Raw genomic sequence first — 26,166 nt, 5'->3', positions numbered from 1 at the left:
AAGTCTAGCTCAGGGCGATCTCACAGTGACCACGACCTCCCGCCGCCGTGACTTCCCCAGTTCACCATGTGAAGAGCAGCGATTACGTGAGGTAGTCCGCCTCAAGCATCGGACTCTGCAGCAGGAGACGGGGTGTGAGCACGAGCGCCGCCCTGCTCGTCACACAGCGTGTGACAACAACCTGACCGGCGTGGGTTCCTCCGCAAATGTTGCCCAACCTACATTGTTTCAGTCAGGACGGGTGTTCTAGTCCCATTTACAGCCTCGCAAAAAAGCAAACTATTGCTAATCAATTATTCAGGGTCCACACTCTCAAACTCAAGGATTTGCTGTTTCTATTTGTCATTTATGACAGGGGCTGATGAGTCTCTGGGTTCTGGCCTGTTGAGTGGACAGATGACGCCATTTGAACGCGTCGCTTTACAATCTGGGAAGCGTGTTTCTTCGAGTGAATGACTCACCGAAAAATCCTGAAAACAAGAATCACGATAAGAATGACACTGATGGCGTGTCAGTACGGTGAAGGTCTGGTTATCTTGGCACAAAACACGGCTTGATTAAACACTGTTTTCAGGCTGACGTCAGGGAATAACGACGAAGGAAAGTTTTCTGAACGACACAAGACCGCTCGGACTTTGCTGATCCCGGGATTTCGCGACCCCCTGACTGACTCCCGAACCTCCCAGGCTGCGATCATTTCGAGCTTTTCTCCTGCGACTATTTAAATAATTAAAGGAGCAGCTTGTAGTTCTGGTGCCCTGCAGCCGTCGCCGTCGGTGCCAGTGAAGCAAAGTCACTGGTCTCATTTGTAAATATGGGATTTGGCGGAGTACCGAACTACGATAAGATGATTACTGGAATTACTTCATGATTCAAAGCGACTGATGTTGGCGGCAAGACTGGAACAGAGAGGAACGAACATGTTTTATCGTGAGGGAATAAGACTTTCTATCCATGGTCACTTTCACACAGAGATTCCAAAATATCACAAGTACAAAAAAGGTTTATACAGCCGTCTGCAACAGAGGTGCGGCGACTAATTTGGGGATAATACGCATCTCTAGCGATAAATTTCCAGGATTTTTCAACGCCGATATCTAAAACCTGTGTTAATACATGAAATATTAGAAATCAATGTCAAAATAATCCAGCATATTTTGATGCAAAATCATAAAAGGGAATGAAGGAATACATAATATCAAAGTATTTTCTGGCCTGTCTTTTTAAAATCAAACCTATCGCCACATAGATATGAAACATAGATAGTGAGTGACATCTGAATGTTCAGCAAGCTGATGCAATGAAAAGAACAGGTCTCTCCTTCTGCTGCCCTCCATTAAGAAAACCGAATCCTGATGGTGGTCTGCTGCGGTCTTACCCAGGCTGGAGCGAGTGCTGGAGCGCTCAATGATGGTGTGTTTGCTGGGGTTGTTGAGGACTGAACGCTTGGCCAGCGAGATGTCTGCTGTCACCCGTGTGATGGATATCCTGAAACAGTGCACCAGTTAAACATGGGTTGGTAAACCGAAACTCCAAACTTACACCTAGGCTCCAGTACTTGGTTCCTACCTGCCCTCAAACTTGTGTTTTAGGAAGTCAAAGAGTGCTTTCTGCATCATGTCTGTCACCTAGAGAAGGAACATGGAGCGTCAGAATACGTGCAATCGAGGCGGAATCAGATGCAGCGTCGTTTGTCTCCGCACCTCGTAGCCTTTGAGTGACGGCCCCACGAGGATGATGGGTCTCATGGAAGGAACCACGTCATAAGGGGGTACGTGCTCCATCTGCGCCAGGAGAGGAGTGCACCAACATGGGTGTGAGTCGCCTTGTCATGCCATATTCAAACACTCCACAAAGCAAAAAGCTCAGACACATCTGCGGCTAGTTACCCTACAAATCAAGTCGACTCATAGGTCCTGTCCCCCACCCGTCCGTCCCTTCTGAGAGCAGTCAGATTGATAGATGGTGAGTCTCAGATGCCGGGGGCCATTCGTTTTAGTGACTGCTTATGAATGTTCCCGGGCAGGGATCAATTTCTCACAAAAAAGCACTCGCTTCTCCTTCTTAGTCTGCAGTCGCACATAATTAAAGTGTCCATAATTAAACTAGACGCCGGAGTGCCAGGAGAGCTCTCGTGACTGCTCGAACACAAACGTCACACTTCACACCTCTCTCTTTTTGTTACGTCTCAACACTTCAGCCGGCCTGTCGGGATGTTACTGAGGCTACTGCTGCAGTACAACATTTTAAAACGCACTCAGTTCTCAGAGCACAAATCCCTGTGACGAGGATGTTGGTTTTTTTGCTCCGCGTACTTGGAATATTTTAAAGGATTCGTTGGAATTTTTGTGCTCTTGTTCCCCAGAAACATTTTCATCTCTGGTTAATCAAATATGATGAATCGAGCCGAGCCGTTTAATTACTTTCTAACTCTGGGACAGTGGGGGAAACAAAAAAAACAGTCAAACCCCCCAAAACTACCATCTCTTCACCTAAATCACATCCATTTATTGGAGGTCGAATGCAGGGAATATTCTTTCCCCTCCAGTCACTAAGCCTGAAAAGGTCTGCCTCACGCCTTCAGAACCTTTGATTCGTCCCCACTGCAGAGTAGCTGATGTCTTTGCTGGCATTAATCTGTGAATTAGCAGGATTACGCAACAACAATGACCTTGGTGGGGTTGTTCACTGTTGCACAGGCCGAGGAAGAAGATATGAATATATATACATTGGCATCTATGTTTACGTATGGAGTGAATATATTTTAGAAAAACACAACCAAAATAGTGTACAACACTGTTCACACTTCATATTCTGTCACACTGCTGTTTTAGAAAGACGAGGCCAAGTCCATAGAGGTAAACAAGCAAGGGTCACAAGGGTCTTTTCAGATGAAACAGTCGACTCACTCCCCCTGCACCACAGCTTCATAGCCCTCATTTACTTTTTCCTCACATTTGCTTCATAAAAGTGAGCGTGCAGATGCAGCCAGCAGCTGTGGTGCAGCCAGATGTGTTCAAATCAAGAATAGTTTTTTTTTTTTTAAACCTTTGGTAATCTGCTTTTTCACCATCATGTTTGCCGTATTTATCTCCTTCAACATACCGTCAGCCATTTAAGCTAAAAATAAAAATACAGACTGAGGAGTGGATGTCCTCAAGCTATTTACACTAAAGAACAGCAAACCCTTCAGTCGGCACGGTGACTTGTACTCACACCCACACACAAACAATCCATATTGTAGTGCGTGACCTCTGGGCTTATTCTCACATTATGAATCATGAAAAGAATGATTCATCCATAAGGATCCATAAGCGTCTATCCTCTTTAGAAACTGTCACATGGCCTATATACACTGACAACAGGAAAATTGGATAATTCTTTTCTTCTTTTAGATTATTCCGAGCACGCCTCCACCTCTGAGCCTGGAGAGGGAGAGGGTGCTGGAGTGCCCCGCTCCACTACATTACATTACATAAACCCCAGCAACGGAAGCTCATTTCACCTCATTTGTATTCACAGAAGCTAAAAATACATATTTTAAAAGTTTCCAAATGACTCTTGTCCCTACAGGGGCAGAGATGGAGCGGTGAACATAACAATATCGGTAGCACAGTGCACAATGTAGCGTGATGAGCTGCGATGATGATGTAAAAGGTTGGAAGTGTTCGGTATCACGATTATTTCCCCTCCATACCACAACACTCCTGTTAAATAATCATCTCTAGAGATGGCGGTTCACAGCCGCCGCGTTTCCCACCGATGATCGGGTTGCATTTTCTGGAAAAGTTAAAATTCTTGAGAACATCAAAAACACAACAAAGGGATTTCGAACGCCTTGCTGAGGTTTTCTAAACACATCAGAGCCGAGATGATGCTGTGATGACGTCACGTCGCTGTGAGCTAGCAGCTAGCAGCCAGTTAGCAAGGGCCTGCTTTCAAATCTGTGTGACGAAAGTAAAAAAAAAGAAAAGAAAAGCGAATTAGGCAGTTCATGCCACCACTGAGGAGTTTACGGCGTGGCTGCTTGGCAAATGGTGGAGAACAACCACAGACAGTCCTGGCTGCGATGTCAAAGAACAAGTAGGAATAAGTTGAGAGCCACGATGCTCCCTGACACTCACTGGCTGGACTTAGAGGCTTAAAGTCCAGCCAGTGAGTTTTCTCGTCGGCAAAAGAAGGGAGGAATACTGCTGTGTATGTACATTTTCAGCAGTTGGTTATGCAAGAACGTGGGTGTTTAATCCTTTAATCTGTGGTTGTTCTGTCTGCATGAAGCGTGAGCTCTGATCGGTCACAGCTGCTGGTGAGTGAGGAGCTGTGCTAAGTTAGCCGTCCCCGTACGCAGGACCTCACTTCTCTGACGTCTCACGTTTAACCGATGCCGAGCTTTAAATCAGCAGAAAACCTCATCATTAGGTGAGGTTGTCCTCCGGTGGGGGCCCGCAGCTCACCCCCTCCTCGCAGACAGCAAGGGGGTCAGCAAGGCCCCATGTTAGCATGCCAGGTTAGCGAGCCACAGCCCATGACCACAAAGAAAATCATCCCAAAATTTCCTGGAAGCTCAGACGCTAAACACCAGAGTTTGCTTTGACTGCATCACGAGTGTTGACCTCCATTTTCTCAGGTGTCATGGCAGCGCAGCTTCGTAAGGATTTCATAGTTCAACTACACCGAAACACAAAGCCTCAGTTCATGTTTGAAAAAGAACAAACGTACCTGGCAACGGGGAAATGACTGAGAAAAGACCAACCTGGACTCGTAACTCGTTTTTTTTTGTTTGTTTTTTTTTTAAATGTCTCCCCCAGTGGGTGAGAGACTCAGGCGTGGCTATGAATCGTGGTCTCCTCGCCGAGGCAACGATTACACACGAAACTAGGGTTTGTTTTTTTTTTGACCCAAGCAAATGGAGACGACACGAGCCAGACAGAGCAGTCATATCTGAGCGCAGCCACTGGAGACGCGCGGGTCGCATCACATCTGGATAGGAGATTATTTTAATGCAAGGAATAAATGGCCTCTCACGTCTTTCCCCCACAGTCTGACGCCGCGTTAGAGGATTCAAATCGCGCTGAAAAGCATAAAAACGGCAGTTTGTGGGCTACTGTCTCTCGGAACATCCGTCACAAATGAAAATGAAAGCATGTCAAGACCTGTTACCGTTACACTACCAGGTTCTGCACAGCTGTGATACAGGCCTCACCGTGATCTGCAAACCTTCCAGGGAATATTTTTGCTTTGGTTTGTCGTATGAAAAACGTCACAACGTTCTGTCCGTATCATACGGCCTTACTGCTGCTGGGGGAAAATGGAAGCTAAAGACAACAGGGGATGAGGAGAAACTGGAGATGTTAGAGGTTAGTCTTGTTAGAAAAGAACCACACTCACCGACTTCTGTTTCTGTTTAGCTGGGCCACCTACAGTATCATTCCACAGAACAAGCCAGAGGAGACAAAAACACACACAAAACAAACACAAGAGCACATTTAGTTATTGACATGTTAGGACCAGGTGGGGTCGGGAGAGGTGCTGCTCATTGATTAGGTGCTTTTTAAACGGGCTGCTTTCACCGCGGCTTCATTTTAGAACGATTCCGATGGATGTGCAGCAGCAGCCATTTCAGAGTTAGTTTCAATGCCCCTCCCAGCTGGCAGGCACACAAGCAAACATCCAAACATCTCTCAGAGTCTCAGGGGCCAAACAATTCAGGAGCTACAGTAGCAGAGGGGGCCATTCAGTTAGTGAGAGACGGCAGAAGGAAGGAGGGAGACCTGACCACATTTCGGAGGAGAAGGGGACAAATGCGGGAGGGGGGATGGGGACGGTGGTGAGCTAGCAGTGTCCTGGGCCCCTAATGTTACCTTCTTAAAGAAGGGCAGCCGGTGGGTGTTGGCCTGAGGGGATGTTACGCTGCCTGACATGCCCTTGGGGGAGCGAGGGTCACCCTGGGACTCAGGGAGCTCCTCGGCATCCAGGTCGAGGGGGTCAACGTCAAAGGCCACTGTGGACATGTCCACGTGAGCTGATGAGAGGGAGGGGCGGGCGGTCCAGAGAGAGGGTCAAGAGGAGGAAGGCAAAGAGGAAAGAATAGAAAAATAAAGGGGGAAGAGTAAACAGTAGAACATGAGAGGCATGGAGGAAGAGATGGCACTGCAGATTGAAAAAAAGGTGGCACAGTATGACTTAAGCTGGATACAACAACATTGACAAGAGATTAAAAACAACACCTCAGATTGTCAGGAAACAAGGCACAGATGAAGGGTTCGTAACTTAAAACAGCAGAGGAGAGAGTGAGTTTAGTTAAACGACGACAGCAACAAAACTTGAAGTGTAGCTTGAGAGAACTGGGTAAAGGAGTGGACAGCAGATAGCAAAGATGGAATCCAGCTGAAAGGGAAGTTGTGGCTGGGATTGAAGAGCGTGGCAGGTTTGTTGTCGGCGTCAGAGGCGCGGTAGATTCAGGGAAGGCGGAGGGGAGTCTTTTATTTGGACAAAATTAACTCGGAAGTTAGCATCGCCATGGGTCCCCTCCGACTCACACACTGACCTTCAATGGTGGCCGAAAATAAGTTCTGTGGCAAACAATGAGACTTCCATGTTTCAGACAGAGAGGTTATCTCCTCAAGCTCACACCACTTTTCTGATCTGTAAATCATCTTAGATGCTCAGGAGGTAAATTTATGCGACTCCCGATGCCTTTGATGGTCTTATTCAGCCACTTGCTAGCAACCACTTTTAGGACACAAACGCTTCAAAATTTGTGAGTATGTGAAACGAGTGTCAACCACCGAACTCATTTCAGGCACTTAACCTAAAACCCATGAAAAAAAAATATCCCATTGACTTTGAGAGGAGAGAACCGGACGCTCAGGGACACTAACTTCCTTCCAGGTTTTAGGACTCGTTCCTGTGCCGCTCGAGTGTGTTCACCAGCTAGGAAGTGGGAAAGTAAGACGTTTTCAGAACTCAGGTCTCGTAGCAGGTCTGAACGCTGCCATGCAGGGCGGCGTCAGACCAGCTCTTCAACAAGTCCCAGCACTTTTTGTCTTGGAACAATTGAAGTTCCTGCGGCCCATTGTTGTCTTTATTTCAACTGAACTGCGAAACAAAGCTGAGCGCTTCCTCATGTCGGGTGGCTGGACGTCGTTTTCAGCGTCCACTAATGTGAACTAGGGTCTGCATCTCATCAGTCTTTAGCTTTCTTGTTGCTCTAAATGCAGAGAGTATTGAACCAACCAGTAATGCTCGGAAGAAAAAGACCCACCGGAACGTCATAAAGTTCTTTTTGCAAAAGGTGGGACTTTAATGGGAGTAAAATAAAATCCCAAGAACTAGATTTGGACCCTGGTCTGGAAACAAAGGTTCCCGGTTCCCGTGGTCCCTAAAGGAGCTTTCATAGTCTCGTCTTGTGGCTGGATTTTGTGTGACTAATGTAATGTTAAGCTCCTGGCTAGCTTGATGCTGGTAGCGAAGCTGACAGAAATCAGTTAAAAACGCCAACCTCCTGAGCTTCATGTCTTTTCCTGTGTGCGGGCGATGGAGTTTTCAGAACGCGCTTCACTGGGTACAAATTTTCCCACCTCCCACCCTTAAGAACACACTCCGAGAGCAGCTCAGAGGATCTATTTTATAAAGAAAAACCCTGCGTGTCAATCAGAGTTGTTTATTTTCCCACGTTTGCTCTCTCCTGCTGTCTCTGGATATCGAGCAGCAGGTCGGCGTCGCCCCGGCGATGCGCAGTCAAGCCAGACATACTTATCAAGTTTAATGAGTGCGACCCATTCTCAGCTCTATTTCAGTCCCGTCCTGTGTGCTAATGACAGACCTTTTAAGACCTCCCTCACTTCACACAGCAACCCACTGAGACGGGCCGTGATTCATCATCACGCCTGACTAACTAGCCAATTAAAATCTTCATCTAAATATCAGGCGCCGTCTCCGCTCGCTCACACTCTCTCGCTCTGTCAGGGTTGCACACTCGCCCACACAAACACACACACACACACACTTTTGCCATTTGATAAAGACACCTCCTTGCCCTCACCTGTGCCGGGTGGGGTGGGCCTGCGGGTTCCTGTGGCAACGTCCAGACTAGAGCTTCCTCCAGATTTACTGTAATAGGACACAAATGATTGATGGGTGAGAGGAGAGATTCACCGGTACAATATACGCTTACGCCTCTCACCTTTGACGCCCCAACTAAATTTTATGAACTGGCGAATTTCAATTTTATCACGCACCTTAAAATTGTTAGGATTATTTCCATTAAATGGCATTCATCACCAGCAGGTGCTAAGCGGGGTCAGGGCTAAAATGATCGATGATGTACTGCTGTTTAGTTCTACATTGGTAAAGGAGAAATAAAATAATAGACCGTGTTAATTTAAGCTTCATAACCTACACCGTATTGTGCCTTAGTTCACATAACAACGTTCATTTAGGACGCCTTATCATCTGATGCATCGCTGTCTTTTATGTTTTGATCTTCTGATAAATAAATGTGGGGCGACACCTTAAGCCGCTGGTTATCTGCTGGATTAGGACACATTGGAAAAGCACATATTAGGATTACATCATGAAGACAGCGCAGTGTATTTTTTGAAATAAAAAGGTTTAACTGTTTGCTCGTCAGGAGGATTTCCCTGTCGTCGGTACCTGGAGCTGAGTCGGTTCTGTCTCATCCTCTGCTCCTGCAGCAGACGAGTGTTCTCCAGTTTGACCGGGCTGGGGATGAAGCCCACCTCACAGCCCTCCTTCACCAGACGCCCGATCCACCAGTCATTGTTGTACTTCTGCATGGAGAACAGACAGCAAGGCATCAGCAAGCAGCACACAACGCAACAGCACAGCAAAGTCTTGGGACTATTAGAGATTAAAACCTTGCCGCCTGGACTTCACTGCTCACTTTCCTGCGAGCTAACATTTATGTACCAAATATTTGAGCCTAAATAAGTATGATGATGTACCCCAGGTGGCCAAACTCATTAGCTCAAATCATATTCATGGCAGAGCGCAGTTCAAACACTGGGGACTGTTTGAAGAGGCCAAGCCGGAAGCTCTGCTGCTGGGTTTATAGTCCACGCGCTACAGTCGCTGACGTCAGTTTACCTTCAGCTCAAGGGGAAATTGTGTTCAAAGTCGAGGAAATGGAAGAAAGTTTTTATATGATTGTGGACCGAAGGCACAGATCTGCTGGTTTCATGTGAACAATGCACTGTCCAGTGGAAGCGTGCATGGGAAGATTAGCACTGTGTGAGAAGCTCTCACCTCTTTAATGTGCAGGAAGTCTTTGGCTTCGAAGGATATGGCCATGCCCTGCACAGGAACGTCGTCACTGGGGCCCGGATTGTAACCCACATTTGTCCGCACGGCAAAAGCCACAGGTTTGGTCTGGACCCACGATTGGAGAGACGTACATTAGTATGCAGACACCATGTGTCCTGACACTGGCGAGTGTGTGGAACAACGTCAACACGCACATTATTGATGTTCTGATTATGCAGGAATGAGAACCATTAAACTACACGGTGCACAGGAGGTGGAGGTGCACCGGCCGATCTCTGACCTTTGCTTTCTCGAGCGTGGCAAGCGCCTGTCTGTCAGCTTCCTTCCTCAGAGCCTCGGGGTCCTCCTCCAGGGACACGTCGGAGTCTGACGGCCGGCTGGTGTAGGAGTCTGCTGAGCCCTGGAATACACACAGGTACGTGTTGAGGTGATGAGCAAGCAAGCGCACACCGAGAAGACACAGAACCGGTGAACACTCAGTTCTAGTTCAGGCTTTGCTGAGGTTCCTCAGCCTGCGTGGGGCTCTGAGTTTCTTCCTGTTTTACTTTGAAAGCACCTCCCTCATTTGCTTTCCTTCCAGCCTTCATGCGTTTTCCCTCCTTTTTTTTTGTGGGATCACCTGAGCTCCATGAGTTAATCAGCTCCTCCCTCCCGCTTTTTTCCTCTCACCTGTTTCTTGCTGTGTCGTTGTCCCAGAGTGGGTTCATGCAGCCAGGACGTGAGAAAATTTCCCTTCTCCCAAAATCCCACTTCTCAGTAAAGAGCGTCCACCTAACAAACAGGCAACCAAGTCGCCTCCAGAACATCTGCTCTGTTTCTGCCGTCAGATACACTAAAGCGGTAAACAACTTCATTGCCCACATAAACAAAATGAAATGGAGCTCAGACGGGGAATATCTCAACTATTTTTTGTCAGAGTTTAAAATGATTTATCCAAGCAGAAGCCTGACGTTACATAAGTTACACAAAAACTAGCTGTGAAGAGAGGACAGATTTGCAGAGGTAAACAAAAGTTTTGGCAGACGTCACGGCCACCTGTGTCAGTGAGTGTGACCTTAATTAGCAATGAGGGGCTGATTTAGTCTCGGCTTAGGCTTGTTAGTCTTGCTCATGCACACTTTGAAAGGGTCTGAGGAGGACCTGAGCCGGGCTGCTCCATCACCTCGTCCTTCTCCTTATTCACAGACCTTCCCTACACTTCATCCTCCCACCTCCGACACCCAGGCTGTCGACGCTGAGCTTTGTTCGCTCTGTTGGAGTTTGCGTGTCCTTCTCTTCGTCTGAGTAAGAACAACCGAGGTTCTGCTGCTGCCGTCTTCTTTGGTCATAATATCAGAAATACAAAGGGAAGGAGGGCTGTGCAATAAAACTGATAAAGCAATACATCATATTTCATTTCAATACGATGTTGTGGCAGCTACATCATAGCAAGCCTGGAAATATTGTGGATGTGGAAATCAATAGTTTGTGATATACGTATTGCCAAGCTGCCCAGAAGGCAAACATGTGGAATATTGCAAACAACCGTCGTGTTGTGTTGTGATGACCTCGTAACGTATCGTGGGGTCTGTGCCAATCACCAGGCCAACATAACACAAAAGGGCTCTTGGTCTTCATATCAGCTGAAAGCTGACTCTGGGTAATTCGAGGTGGATGAGGATGGATGGATAACAACAGACGGACGTTTCCTCACTGAATCTGCGGCGGCAGCCTCTCACGCAGCTACGACGGCTTGAGGGGAGTCGAGTAGAGGCTGAGCGAGGTACGGAATAAAAAGCCCTGATGACTGTTTATAATATTAGCAGGGATATAAATTTCTCATGAAGTGGCGATGGTTTCCAACACATCCACCACTCATGCACAGTAACTTGACTCTCCCCAACTGACCCTCATCCAGACACCCATACCACAATAAAAACCTGAGCCTCCAGTGAGCCTGCGATGCTGCTGGTGGCAGCGGCGGCGGTCCACCATACCACCCAGCCGAGCACTGAGCAGCAGCCTGAACGTCTGAAGTATTCAATTTATATAACAATCCCACTTGTTCTCCTCTGTGTGTGTGTGTGTTTTGAGCTGACAGGCTGCCTGGTGCTTTGTAGGAGGTGCTGACAAGAATGCGGACAGCTGAATGTGCCAGGCAGAAGAAGTGAGTCATTAGGTGTGGGCTTTTAAAATAGAGGTGAGAATGCGCAAAGATGACATGCAGCATATGTAATGATGATGAAAAATACCCTGCGAGAAAGTACGCACACGTGTCAGACAACACAACGGGTGCGCTCGGCGAGTACACCAAACATCGCTGGACCCGGGCGTTCCAAATGTGTAAACAATACACAAGTGCTTTTACCAAAGCAACACACCTGCAATGCAAACCTGATTTTTTCCACTCAAAATAAGCAGCTGTAGTTAAGAGAGACTAGCACTCTACAAGTAGTAATATTTACTTGAGACACATTTTTGAACTCGCTGTCATTTAAACTGTTTGGGATTTCTTACAACCTCCGTCAGAAAAGTTCTGACTTCAGCTGCGTGTCTCGTCCCACCGGGCTGGTAGTCATAAAAACCCGTAGGAGGAGTGTGAGCGCCAAGCAAGGAGCCCTTCGATCCTGAAGCAGATCACCTCAACATAGTGTGGCCTTAGTAGGGGTGTGAAAAGCAAGCTGGTGGCCCGGTGCGAGACAGCACACACTCACAGGAGAGTTCATCTCTCCATGTTTTCTGTCTGCATCTCAACTGTGATATTTTAATACTACAAGTGTACTCAGAGAGTGCGGACCTCCACCAAGGACAACGGTCCACTCTGACGTTAACCGATTTCAGGATCTCCGTCTTTATCCTGTAAAAGGTCCGTGTTACACATTTTGTAAATCTAAGCGGCTATCTTGATGTGAAAAAAAATTCAAAACTGAAACCAACACGCGAGCCTACAAATGTTTTAAGTTTTTCATGAAGAATAAGAATTTTCCAGTTCTGATCCCAGTGACAGAAATGCTTCTGGTGCTGGCCAAAGCTGCGAGGTCGGTGTCGGCGAGTATGCAAGTCTCCGCTCCGATCCAATAGCACATAATTTATTAGGCCTGAAACAGGACCCTGCTACTTCCCAGTTAGCTCAGTTAGCTCTGACTAATATTACATACAGGACATCAATTCTTCATGGTCACAAACAGTACAAGTACTGTACAACTACTGTAAAAGAGCAGCAAAGAAGAATTTGATTAACATGTGATACGAGTCGGACGGAGCCAGAAAATCATCAGTAATGCTGTCAATCTTCTACACGGCCAAATTCCTCCAATCAGATGTGGACGTGTCCAGCATCAAGGCTGCAGTTCTACCGCTTCTTTCTTTGGATGTGCAGTTTTTGTTTGTGTCTTACAACCTCAGCCACTCCAAGAAGGACGTCTTGTCACGGCCCTCCAAGGTGAGTGGATACAGCAGCTGAAGAGAGCGCGCTGGTTCAGCATCAGCTCTCTGTGGCCGTGGATTCGAAAGTTTAGAGTCGTCGGGAACTAAAGGCCTGCCGCATTTCAGAAGAAACTCATGAAAAAAATAAAATGCCTCACAGTATCTTGCAATGTTACTGAAAGAGAAAGAAAATCCCCAGATCTCTTCTGCGCCCCAAAATGTAAGAGGTTCTGCTCGGCCCACGTTCCTCTCCTCCTCCTCCAGGCTTCTCATGAATCAGCCGGATTGTTTTCTTTTCATCTTGCAAACAGACAAACAAACAAACGGATACAATAACCTTGTTGGTGGAGAGGAGCGACCAAAACGATGCTGCTGAAGAAAGGTCCGCGGTGGGACTCCTCAAACACAAACATGGAACAAGAACTTCAGGTGAGAAACATTTTAAGGTCTAAATAAACCCAGAAATGAAAGAAAAAACCTGCCCGTGAAGCATTTGAGTGTTGTGTCGCCGTATTTGCAGGTGTGTTTGTGTGTGTTTAAGGCTCCTTTATGCATGAGATCACCATGCACGCTTCTCTGTATCGTTTAAAATGAAACCACAAACACGAAATGTTGATTCTAGCTCAGCCACCTGTCGTACTGTGGCGCTCCGTGACTTGGCAACGGCGAATTAAATGTAGACACTCCCTGTTGCCAAGGCGATGGCTAGCTACCCCTCATGTTCTAGGGCATCCACACTTCCTGTTTCATTTACTCATAACACTCCCAGCAGTGCACCCGTATCTCGCTCCAGTAGGAGGAATGAACCGGTGAGTGGCATGCTGGATCTAATGAGGACAAAAACAGCCGCCCCAACTTACCAGCTCTGAGTCATCGTCTAAACAATACAGGTGCATCCCAACATGGAGCGGCAACTGAGTCAAGTTCAAACCACCGTAATGGGTAACCCACTCTGGAGTCTCTTTAGGGAGGAAAAGAGCTGAAATGACGTCTAAAATAACCCGGGATCCTCCCGCCGCAACAGGTTGGAGCAAAATGGAGCGAGAGTGGGAGGGATTGGCGACGTGTGTGGACAAATGTTTATCTCTCTGAGTCATTCATGCAGCTCACGTCACGAGAGATGGAGGAAAAAAAGACAGATAGGCTACTTGAATACACAAAGGCAGACGGAAAAGTCAATACTTTATGAACAACAACAAAAAAAAAAAGGGTGGAGGAATTAGAGAAAACTGATCAATAGCATCTCTGCTCTGAAACCCATCAGATGGTGTTGATTGACTGAGAGAACAAATCTCCAACACCTTCTCATTTCTCACACTCCCTCTCGCTCCTTCTTCTCCCGTGTCAGTGGGTTGTGTCTCTAATTTAGCTGCTTGCTTCACTTCACATACAGCTCCTGTTCAAAATAGCTACAGGCCACCTGATGGCGGAGCTGCTCCCCTATTGGCAGGCCCGCACCAGAGACCCCAGCAGTGTCATAGTAACCAGCCAGCGTGAGCTGTATCAGTAAGGAGATAGAGAGGAGATACAGCAGATCAATGGTGAATAAAATACCCTGAAGGGAAATCATCAGCAGGGAAATTACATAAAAGCTTTTCAGGAGGTGATCAATGAAGTGTTTCTCACCCTGTGTGAGGCACAGTCGGATCAATAAGCTGGAGAATAGTGTATTAATAGCCGCATCGAACAAGACATCATGGTGTTTGCGGTGGGTTGGTAGTGTTTCACTACGGAAATAGAAGGAATGAGTCCTAACACCCAGAAATAAGTTGGAACTGCAAGCGTCCGCTTCCCCCGTCTCAAAGTCGGTGGGATTTCTGAATGGGTTTTCAGTTCCATGCCTAAAAGTAATGTCTGCGGTTCTCACCAGCTCAAGACATTTACACCTTTTTCCCCCTACAGCTTAGAATATGCTGCTAAATGCTGTACATTTTGAAGCCAAGGGGGCCGTCTAAGACACTAAAGGTCATCACGCTGCCAGGCATGATCGAATGTTAGCTTGGCACGGCAAACGAATGCTTGAGCGCGGTGTTCGTTTGCGGAGACGATCTCGCCGAACAAAACTTGTCAGTATTTTCTACAAATGCTTACAATTCAATCTGAGTTGGCCTACAAAAGAACGCCATACCTGCGGCACTCCAGATCCCTGAAAATGCTCGACAACATCCACACTGATCCGACAATAAAAGATGCCTGAAAACACGGGTCACGTGACTCCTCGCGTTGGGCAACAGGAAGCAGATTGTCTACCCAGTGGTTGTCCGCTGAGGATACTTCGGATGGTGGTTGAGACCAGAGGTTTTGGAGACGAGGTGGAACTGGTACGAAAGGAAACACGGGTGCATGATGGTGAAGGTGACGGAAATATCAAGGAGCAAAGCAAACGTATTTGAGCTGGAGGAGGAGAGGAGAGGAGGAGAAACCGTCGCTGGGGGGGACGTCGTGGTGATGGGACATAAAAAAAGAAGAAGAATGAAATCACAAAACGCAAACATCGTAGTGTCCCAGTTGGTTTGGTAGAAGTCGAGGAAGAAGATGACGGCGGTAAAATCTTTCATCTGAGGCTTTGTAGTCGCCGTTTTCATGTCAAGTAAACAAAAAACAACAACAACAACAAAACAGCAAAAATATAACAATGGACAGAGAAAGACGAACAGGAAAAGATTCGGGGAGAGCAAGTCGTCCTCAACAACCGGAACGCTGTGAGGTCACGTACTTCCGCCCATGTGGTTGTGGGTTTGGCGGATCAGATCACAAACTGTTCTCGATGAAAACCCGATCCGTCAAAATCCATTTGAACACGAAAGGAGCCTGAGCAGGAACGCCCCGAACAAACAGAGAAGAGCCAGAGGTCAGAGGGTGGTTACCTTCCCCTCCATTAACGTACACAGTGGCAGCCATCATGATGAGTTTACACCTCCTTAGCATTGATATTGGATAAATGGGGGGGGGGCACATAGCAGAGCGGGGTAATGGAATAAGGAACGAGGGCGGGTTGGCAAAGTGCTTTGAATAATGAGAGTGGAAAAGAGTCACCGTGCGGTAAGGAAATGAGTTGTGTCTTCTGGTGCAGTGTGCCTTCATAAATGTCTTCAAGAAAAAGGGCCGATAATTGAATGCAGCCACGCAGATTTTTCTTTGGAATCCGCACAACAAACCCCCCGAAAAAAACAACAACAACAACAACAACAACAAAAAAAACACGCTACTAAAAAGAGATTAATGATAACTCGTTTTGTGCTGGTGGGAGAGAGGAAATGATCAGCGTCAGAGTGAACGAATGTCAAATAACAGAGGAGGTCAAAGATTTCGATCTGTGACTGTAATAAGCAACAGGAACATCCCAGCAGGTGTTGTCAGACTTCACAATGTTTGACTAAGATGTGATTTCCATCTGCCAACGCGTAGTGTGAACTCCTGCCCTGATAATTAAACCGATAAAAAGACCCTCTCAGTTATCAGCTCTGATGATGTGACAATCGAAACAAGGACGGGAAACGGAGAACATTAAATATCCTTTTCCTATTCGCTTTTATCTCAGCCTCTCCTCGGGCTCCAGACATTTCAGAGAAGAAGAAGGAGGAGGAAAAAAACCCAACCATCTCAGGCAGCTGAGGAGCGGGCACCATCTATTAGAGCTCACGTCACATTCAGAGCGAGATTAGCTCGGTGAATGATCGGAAGTTAGTTACAAGACAGGAAAAACTGGATTAAAGATGGGAGATGTCGTCCAGAGCAAGCAGACATACGATGTCTGGATCACACAGCAAAGATTTCCTGTCTGAAGCTCATGACCGGCGGCTGTAAGTGGCCATATTTCTTTGCTCTATCACAACAGCGCCATGGCAACCAGCTGGACGGTGAAGAAGATGACTACGGAGAAGAATCACGGGCGGAACTCACTACGTAACTCCGACGGAGGAGCAAAAGACAGGCTCCGGATTGCTTCGGCTACAAAATTTTGTCCCAATCTATAAAGAATACATTTGTCACTTTTGACACACATTCATAATCCACTTGTTGATTCAATACCCTTTTTATACATTGAGCAAAACTTGAACCTTCAATAAAAACAGACAATTAAGGGTTCGGATGCCAACAGTAGGGTTGTGCGCTTAATCAAAATCCAATAGAAATTTGGAAACTGAAACGTGGCAGGAGGGTGCAAACATCTGTTGAAGGCTTGTTGTGTGTCAACATACCATTTTAAATCAAACACCGCGGTGCTGTCCTGACAGACTGAAGGCGCTAAAGATCCCCCAGTAATCACACCGTTATCATTCAGGTGACGTTTCCAATGAAAATGAGGAAAATTATGTAAAAACTAACACTCCTGCAGCTGCAACTGCAGCCTGGTAGCAACAGGTTTTCCTTGAAGCTTTAATCTTCCTCAACAACACACACACTCAAATTCCCATAACACAGAACTGAGGAGATTAGCTTTTCGAGAACTTTCACATGAGTGCACTGGCACATTGTTTGGACTGTTTGCAGGGCAAAACAACTTATGGATTCAATGATGAACAGATTATCCAAGAAAAAAAAATATCAGCCTTTTTTTTTCTCCATATTATTCAGCATAGAAAAGAACCATTAGTCACAGCGTGAATGTAAACCCAGCAAACACAACATCAGCTGTATGAGATCAGACACAACAGAAAATCATCTATCAGACGATAACGGCCATGATTTACTAATTACAGCTTTGTTCTGACTAAACACGCAGGATAATGTGGGCTGAAGGATGATGAGGGCGACATTTTCTTCCATCTTTTCATACATGAATGAAATTTGGATCATTATGAAACAATTCCAAGTTAAATCCAACGCTGAGCTGCAGTGACAGCAGGTTCAGGTCACTTTCCTGATGTTCCTGTTGCTAAAAATCTTAAGTCACAGATCCAGAACAACACGGACACAAAATCTGGCCTAAGCCTGTCCGGACCTGGGGGACTTGCAAGGAAAGAAGCCCCGTGAAATGGCCACAGTGCGGGGACGGCCGGGCAGGCAGTGCACATAGCAGCAGAGGCAACCGGTGGGACTGAGAGGTCTAAATTAAAAACACAGCGCCTTTCCAGCAGCTGTGGTCGGCCCAAAATGGAATCACAAAAGAGAGCCGCGGAGATACAGAGCTATCAGGACGCGCAAGTTATATTCTCCAGTTCTCTCACGGCAAAGATGTCTGCTGAACTTTCAATTTGGATACACACACGCTCACAGTGACACACACACACACACACACACACACACAGGTACCAGTTCAGTCAGACGCAACTGAAAGCAACAGCTTGTAGGTTCAGACAGGACCTTCTTACCACGACGGGCCTTTGGATCCTCTCGGTCGTCTCCATACCTCGTTTGCCACACTCGCCTCACCACGGCAAACGCAGGGGCCAACGCCAGAGTCCACAGACAGAGTTACGTGTGTGTGTGTTCCTGTGTGCGTGTGTGTGTGTGTGTGAATGAGTGGCAACTAGTGTGTTAGTCTGACAAGTGCATGTGTGTGTGTGTGTGTGTGTGTGTGTGTGTGTGTGAGGTGTGTATGATAAGGAGAAATCCAGAAAAGAGTGCGGTGTGTGTGTGAAAATGAGAGAGCGCTCCCTTAACCTCCAACCCCTTCACTCACACACACACACACACACACGCCCACCCCCACCCACACCCCCCCACCTCCACAACCCCGAGGAACGTGAACCTTGTGCAGAGGAAGGGAGCTGGAGCTAGTAGGGGGGTCGGGTTGCAGGACTTGTGCTACATTTGCAAACTGGGGAAATATATTTAGCCTTGGCCGGGCAGAAACAGGGCCGTGAACACGCTGAGACCGAGAAGGAGACTTGGTATGCAGACGTCAGCCATTCAACGGCCCGGCTGACGTTAGGCAGGACTGGGGCAGTGCCCAGGGAAACCCCCTCCCCTCTCTCGATTTGCTTCGTTCTTCCTACTCTCTCTCTCTCCTGATCTTCCCAGCACGTCTCTTTGTCTGTCCCAGAACAAGGGCATCAGAGGAGGGATTAAAATGGATATGAGGGAAGACAGAATATTGGGGGGTGGGGGGGTGAACTGAGGACATGATGATTGAGGCACTTTCACTTTGAAGCAACAGCCGCTGGATCACTTTTGAAGTATCCGCTGAATAGTTACTGCTTAAAACCCCCGCGTCTACTAACTATGGGTGTCTAATGTTACATGGATTTCCTGTACAATAACTGAAAAAAAGAAAAAAACCTTGCAATTCTTATTCTGTTAAAGGAGGTGAAGGAGTAGCGTCTCCAGGCTGATGGGTGGGGCTGGAGGGTTGGCGGTGTCGGGGTGTAATTAAGGTCCAGCTGGTCCACTAGAGGGCAACCTCACATCCAGGGCTGAAGACCCACAGCCCTCCTTTCCTGTGGCTGACAGTCAGCCGTATGAAGGTGAATAAATGCAGCGCTCCTCCCAGACTCACCAGTTGACTCCCCACAGCAGCGCTGGGGCTCTGCTGGGATTCAAATGTCAGGACTGACAGGACGACGACTCGTCTCTTTACAGCCCTCAGACCTCCTACACCTGTGTTTCCCAACGTGAGGGCTGCAGCCCCCTGGTGGGCCCTGAGAGGAAGTTCTTACTTTGAACTGAATTGTATTTTATTGAGCTTTGAGCCGTTTGCTCGACAAAATCTTGTGGACTAAAAATAGTTCTTTTAAATCCCTAAAGGAAATAATCAGCAGCTTCTACAACGTGCCAAGTATGCGTCATCCCTGTCAGCCTCTGCTTCTTCAAGGAGGTGTTCCAGGGGTGTGTCCAGATTTACCAGGGGGCCCACTGACTTATGTAGGGGTGGCAGTGAGTACGAGCCTGCTCCCGCATGTGTGTGTGTGTGTGTGTGTGGGGGGGGGGGGGGGGTGGCAGGTCCAACTTCAGATGATTGTTCTCTGCTGTGTTGTCTCATGTCCTGTGTTGAGCTCCATCACCTGTCAGCCTGTTTGCAGGGCTCAAACAGCCCCAACAATAACGACAACACGCGCGCGAGGCTTAGCTTGATTGACTTGGACTGTGTTAAACAAGCTGTTCACATTCGTAAAGATCAATTAGCTCACACATCCGCGAGGCTCCAGCCGACACCCGTACGTCTGACTGATATCTATGGTTTATCACGTTCCACCCATCCATCAAATTTTCTATACTGCTTATCCGTGATGGGTCGTGGGGTGGAGCCTATCCCAGCTGACATTGGCTGAGGGGCGGGTTCACCCTGGACGGGTCGCCAGTCTGTCACAGGGCCATCAGGGGCTCAGTATCTATGCTCAAGGATACTTGGACATGGTCACCAGGGGAAGCGAGGATCGACCCAGCGACCCTTCAGTTGCTAGATGGCCGCTCTACCTCTGAGCCACGCCACCCCCGGTTTATCATAACGTCTGGCTAATTAATTGGTCAGGCCTGACTCACAAACTCCGCCACGTTCCTCACAGGAGCACTGATGATGTAAGAAAGAAGTAAGAAAAGTTGTTGGTGGATGAAATTCTGGAAATGAATTTAGCGACCCAAATAAAACCTCTCGCTCCTTTGCAGCCGCCGCCCTTCGAGGGATGCAGCTGCTGGACTGGGGCACAGGTGTGGACAACCCTCACGATTTCAGGTTCGTTTTTCAAATGTTGCGATTTCAAAGGCCTAAAAAAAAAAGTCAAATGTGAATTTTGAGGGGCGCCATCGCGTCTGCTTTACTCATCAGCGGCAGACAGTCTGAGGCTTTGCACGCACGTAAAGATGGAGTGTGTTTTTGTTGAACTTGACATGCAAAAACAACACTGCACAAACATGTAGGCTTCACACACACACACACACACACACACACAAAAACACAAACCCATCTCCTCTCCTTCGTCTCTCCATCCCACTGTGCCTGCACACACAGGGAGATTCAGTGGCTCGGTTACCATGGAAACCAGGCCGAGTGTACCAGCCAGTTCTACCGTTGGCTTATTGTGGCTCTCGTGCATTTGAGTGTATGTGTGTGTGTGTGTGTGTGCTGAATGATTGTGCACTTGCGTAGGTGTGTGTGAGACTGTAAAGCCTATACAGGGGCTCTGATCGTGGGGAGGCAAAAATAGGGAACGTGAACAAAACCTCTCGGTGGTTTTCCTGTCATTACAACCTCTTCTTTTTTCAATTATAACATGATGCAGGATGTGTGCATGCATCTCGGGAAAAAAAAAAAAAAAGCTGAGCTGCTCAATCGGGTTTTTATGGGATTATTTCTATTAGGTAATCTAAGGATGTACAACGACGTGAGACAGCAGAGAAGCTTCATTTCAGGAAATGTTTGATAATTACTACCCAGTTATGAGTTCGAGTGGTTAGGAATCCTCCAGGCCCGGAGCACATGGAGTTGGCGTAGGCTGCGGGAAGGGTGATGATGCGTGCAGGCGAGGATGCTGCTAACCTTTAGAGACCGCAGGAGAGTTCAGCCCCTCGTGCTCACCAACAGAAATGGGATTTTTTTTTTCTTTTCCCAAAGCTTCACCAATAATCTAGATGTCATTCAGCACAGGACAAATCATTTCCTCGCGCCGCACGCGTCAGACAAGAAAAAAAGTGGGGGAGGGGCTTATTTGGCTCCTGCACCGGGTGGCTTTGAAAAATGTCATATGTAGACAAGCAGAGCTCGACTGGGTCGTAAGTGATTAAACCTGCCTCCTAACCTCACAGAGGAGGGGAGGACGTACCCTTGTCTGGAATATTAATCTCTATCAGAGAGGCTTGACAGGTTTTACCAGCTCCTCCTGACAGAGACGATCAGTGTACCTACACATGGGGGCGGGGTCGAGGTCTGGGGGGGTGTGGTGATGAGTGGAACACCTGCGGACTGGTAATCACCGTCAGCACCCTTGGAGGAATCTCTGCCTAAGGGTCATGTCTGCGACAGTAACCCCGCGGTCGCAGGTGTTCCCTCATTGTTGCCAGTGAAAGTTATTTCACGAGAGCCGCGCAGGGGAGTGGCTGGGCTGCTCTGACACGATCAGGTGGAAAAACAAGAGATGCACCTTGTTAAAAGACAAGCATATGAAGTGGTTTGGTTTTCTGAGCTCCTGTGTAAAACATGACACAACCTTAGAATTTGGTTTTCTGACCTGATACGAGGGCAAATGAAGCCTCTTTAAACACACATTCCTTTTTGGAAAATGCCAGATAAGAACATGGACACCCTCCTCTCCTGCGGACACTGACCGAACGCTAGTTAGCTTAGCAGTGGATGGGCAGGTTTGCGTACCTCTTTCTTCCCCACTCAGCTTCAAAAACCTGTAGTTCCTCCTCTGCGTGTTCTGCTTGAAATAGATCAAGTTCAGGATCTTGGTTCGTAAATTCTGAAATGAATCTGAAGGGTCGAAATGGCGATGAAGCGCTGCAGAATGCTTGCCATCAAAAAACTCCATTAAACTTTCATATTAGTCTTGATTAAACAACATGAGGGGGAAGTGGAGACCGGCCAGGATTAGCAACCTGGAGGAAGGATTAAGAGTGAAATGTTACCTGTCGGACAAAGCTGTTTGAAGTTGTGTCAGAGGAGGTGCTTCCATCGGAGCGCTTGAATCGGCTCTTCCTCTTGGCGTACTTTCCCTGATGACATAGAGGTTGGCCGGCAGCAGAGGGGAAGAGGAGGAAGAGAAAAGCAGAGAAAAACTTGAATTGTTTGGCTCCACAATAACTTATCTCGACACATTTCTCAGGGAAAAAAACAAAACGAAACAAAACAAAAACCCTTGTCTCCAGGGAGCATGGCGCTCATAAAAGCCTCCCAATGGGATCAGGCGGTCAGATAGAGCTGCTGATAAAACAACATTAGTCCCAGACCGGAGAGAAAGTTCACCACAGATACATCCAGTGTGTTCCTCAACATCACTTCATGTCATTTTTCATGTTCTGCTGCAACCCTGTAATCTGATTGGCAGACCCCTGGCAAATGGCCTATTCGGGTTGGGCAGAGGCCACACATTACATTATGAGCCCACCCTGCCCACATCGCCATGGTTACACAATGCCGACTAATCACGTTTGTTGGCAATAAGAAGACTGGCTGTGTTCTTCTTCCAGTGTGAAAAGAAACCGCTGATATTAAGAAGACTCACAAACCCAACCTCCCTTACCAAGCAGGGATGGGCCTCAGTATCAGTTCAGTTCCAGAAAACGCGTACATGATGACACCAGATCATTTTCGCACAACATTGCAGCAGCAATGACAGACGCCACCCACGGTCCAAGCGCCGCCTCGCGCCGGGCGATCTGCACCATTCCCGGGGACGTTTGAGGACCTCGTGCGACCGGTGTTCTCCCTCTCGGTTAGGGATGGGACTCAAAAACCGGTTCTTGTTGGGAACCAGTTCCCAGTCTTTCTATTCCTTGGAATCATTTGCAAAATTGGCGAATGATGACCCTTATCGATTCCAGTGGGCATGAATGATGTCACCACGCATGGTGCGTTGCTTGCACAAGCTACGCAACATGCGTGGTGACATCATTCACCAGTGCAGCCAGCAGGAAGCATGGCACCCACGCGGCACAAACGCCGGAAAGTTAAGTTACACTTCACGAGGAAGGATGACAACAGGGCAACTTGCAATGCTTGCAAAGTGGATGTTTCATCAAAGGGAGGAAATGCTCCCAGTGTGCAGGAACACTTGCACACACAGCCTGCGATGACTTTGAATGAATGTCGCGTTTTCGATCTGCTCAACCCAGCAGCAGCCGCAACGTTAGCACGTCCTCTGCTGTTAGTACTGCAGGTAGCTAACAAGCTAACGCTGGCTAGCATGTTAGCGCCACCTCGCTACTGGGTTTGTAAGGTCATGTGACTTCTAATCTAAACAAAGTTTTTGCTAATCGACCTGTCTGTTCTCTTTTTTCCCAAATGGGAATCGATAAGAGAATCAATAAAGAACCGAATCGTTCAGCAGAATCGAAAAAGGAATCGAAATCGTAAATATGTAATCAATTCCCATCCCTTCTCTCGGCCCTGTCACAGCAGGCGTAGCTGCCTGTGCATGCGTCGTCAAATTCTAGGACGGCCATCTGCTCGGTACGATAACCCAGCCGATGGGGAGCGAGTTGGTTCCACTGGTCTGCCAGCTCAACTGCAAGTATTACAAGTTTGATTATAGCACAACTCTTTCAAATCTTTGCAGGTGAGTGACCGTACGGCTGGATAAAAAGAAGACTTGGATGATACCAAAAGATGCACTTTAGAGTTTTGAAACGGATCTTTCTATACGTGGCCGGCTCTTTCTGCATTCTGGAGTCACAGACGAGTGATTCAGGATGAGAAAAAAATCTTTCCAAACACAACAAACCTATTTGCAAGTACATAAAAGGCAAAGTACCCACTGTGTTGGTGGCGGCAGCTGTGTGTGTGTGTGTGTGTGTGTGTGTGTGTGTGTGTGTGTGTGTGTGTGTGTTTAGAGGGGTCGCCATGACAGGAGCGATGCTGGGGTGGGTTCCTGTCAGTAAAGGGCAGGGAAATGCCAGGGGAGGCAGGGAGGGGAGGCTTCCTGTTGGTAAACATCCCCCGATTAAGTGTATAATTAAAGAGGATGTTTTCTGTGAGCAGGGGGCTTTGAAACCGGAGGGTGGCGGGTGCACAACATCCCCACTGAAATGTGAACAGTCCAGTCCAGCCCGAGCACTTCATAGATTATTCTGCTCAGAGATCAGCACCGATCTGCAATCTGATGGCAGCTGATACGCCATCTCTAATCTCTAAGCAACCTCCAGGCACAGAATTTGGATCAGCTCGCCCCGCAGTTAATTTATTCTCCGGCATTGTGGCGGCTGGGTGGAAAACTCAGACGGCTCCTTCAGGATATTAGAAATGCAGCTCATTGCTTGTCTCTCAACAGCAGAGTTATAAATACATATACCGCCGTGAGTGGTACAGGAAGTACTCATATTATTTACTTAAGTAGAAGAACCACTAGGGATGTGAAAGTACCTGGTCACAAGTGGAAGTCCCACATGAAAACTTCTTCCTAAATAAGGAGGCAAATATTAGCAGTAAAATTAGCTGAAGTTGAAGTCAGATTGGACCCTCTGACTGAAATACGGGCCAATTCAGTTCTGCTTGATTTTATCTTTAAAGGAACAAAGGGTTACCGAGGTTACGTAAAAGCACTTTTCAAATCGAGCAGGTCGGCACCACAATCAGCCGCCAATCAGCCGGAGAGCAAAGACTCACTGATGGTAACAAAACTTTAACAAGACGACACCTGAGGCCCCCGTCTGCTGTCCCGCAGCAGACAGATGGAAAGACCTGGAAGCGTAAATCGTACTTTTTATTTTTTTTACTCATATCCTTCCATTACCTATTAAAATGTATTTGTACATGAACCATTTCTGACCCCACATTTCAAAATGATACTGAAATTATTTTCACATATTTTCTCTGTTTGTTTTCATGGGGATCTTTTGCTGTGTTTTTGAAAATAAACACATTTTTCTAAAGTTTTTTTTTTTCCATCATCACTTTTTATCTGTAATCCTAATGTCTATCGTGGCTGCAGAGAGTTCCCGCCATTTTTTAAATAATGTAATTCAAAAGTCTGAGAATCTTATGTCACTACCAAACACTTACAGAGTAAGAAAACATTTTTGGTCTCGGGAAAAGAACTTTATTTTTTTATGAGCGCTGTATTAGCGTGCGCAGAAATGTGCAAGCCAGCATGCGCTGTCAATAAAGGGGGACATAAACAAAAACATTAGCACATTTGACCAAATCAAGAGTGCGTTAGCATGAAGTGCTCGCAGCTAAAAGTCAAATTCTCAATTTCACCACCAGTGGCTAGGCTAGCATGGCTAACGTTGATGCTACCCTTACCAGACAGGATCCTGGAAGCAGCGGATGGTTTTGACCATCCGTCCTCACCTGACTGACTGCGTCCACTGATAGTTTCAGGTCCTCCTGTGAGTGAGGGCCAGATTGTTTCAACAGTTCAGCCAAATCTGAGTGTTGGCCGCGTTTTCCAGCCCAGGAGGAAATCCCGATGGGTCGGTTGAGTGTGTGCACATCCCCTGATGACCCACCCGATTCTGCCTCTGGCTTTAATTTGTCTTGGGATTCATGTAGGACTCCTGGTCCAAGAGGGTGGGACAGATCCACCTCAGTTTAGGTCGCAAATGTCTCATGAACTTGCCGTTGAGTTACCGCGATGACGGCGAGTTTTCATTGGACGTTGTTGCTGTGCAGGAGGAGGCGTAACAGGAGCTCCAGTCTGACGACGTCTGCTAGCTGAATTTAGGAAACAGCCACCTGGTGGTGCGAGGATGTACTGCAGGCGTAACAAGCAACACGTGGTTGACGTCAAGTGATATTTGCACCACAGTGCATGAATAAATCTTCACGCACAATCAAGATAACAGAGGGTTTCAACAGGTTTCTCACTCTATGAAACCGTCACACGGGAGCGCGAGCGCCCGCTCACACGACTTGTGTTACGTTCCTCTGCATTGTGG

The 26,166-nt window shown here is 47.3% G+C and overlaps 1 protein-coding gene across 2 annotated transcripts in view; it reads right to left on the bottom strand.

The window, feature by feature from the left end:
- The window catches only part of cacnb1 (calcium channel, voltage-dependent, beta 1 subunit), a 35,637-nt gene that overhangs the window by 7,150 nt on the left and 2,321 nt on the right, over positions 1–26,166 (bottom strand). Inside the window, exons 2-10 of one of the 2 annotated variants that reach the window (XM_086186308.1) lie at positions 22,198–22,284; positions 9,566–9,685; positions 9,268–9,390; positions 8,656–8,792; positions 8,045–8,112; positions 5,862–6,022; positions 1,704–1,784; positions 1,570–1,628; positions 1,379–1,488 (exon numbers count right to left, since the gene is read on the bottom strand). In XM_086186308.1, the coding sequence (XP_086042434.1) occupies positions 1,379–1,488; positions 1,570–1,628; positions 1,704–1,784; positions 5,862–6,022; positions 8,045–8,112; positions 8,656–8,792; positions 9,268–9,390; positions 9,566–9,685; positions 22,198–22,284 (946 nt within the window). Of the gene's footprint in view, positions 1–1,378; positions 1,489–1,569; positions 1,629–1,703; positions 1,785–5,388; positions 5,418–5,861; positions 6,023–8,044; positions 8,113–8,655; positions 8,793–9,267; positions 9,391–9,565; positions 9,686–22,197; positions 22,285–26,166 lie in introns of both variants that reach the window. The other variant, XM_086186307.1, reaches the window with a different exon arrangement.

The sequence above is a fragment of the Aulostomus chinensis genome, chromosome 18, assembly GCF_037954235.1.
Source record: "Aulostomus chinensis isolate RoL2024-O1b breed Wild chromosome 18, RoL_Achi_v1.0, whole genome shotgun sequence".
In the NCBI taxonomy this organism is placed as follows: Eukaryota; Metazoa; Chordata; class Actinopteri; order Syngnathiformes; family Aulostomidae; genus Aulostomus; species Aulostomus chinensis.
The sequence above is the reverse complement of the archived record's forward strand: the minus strand, read 5'-3'. Positions and strand labels throughout refer to the sequence as shown.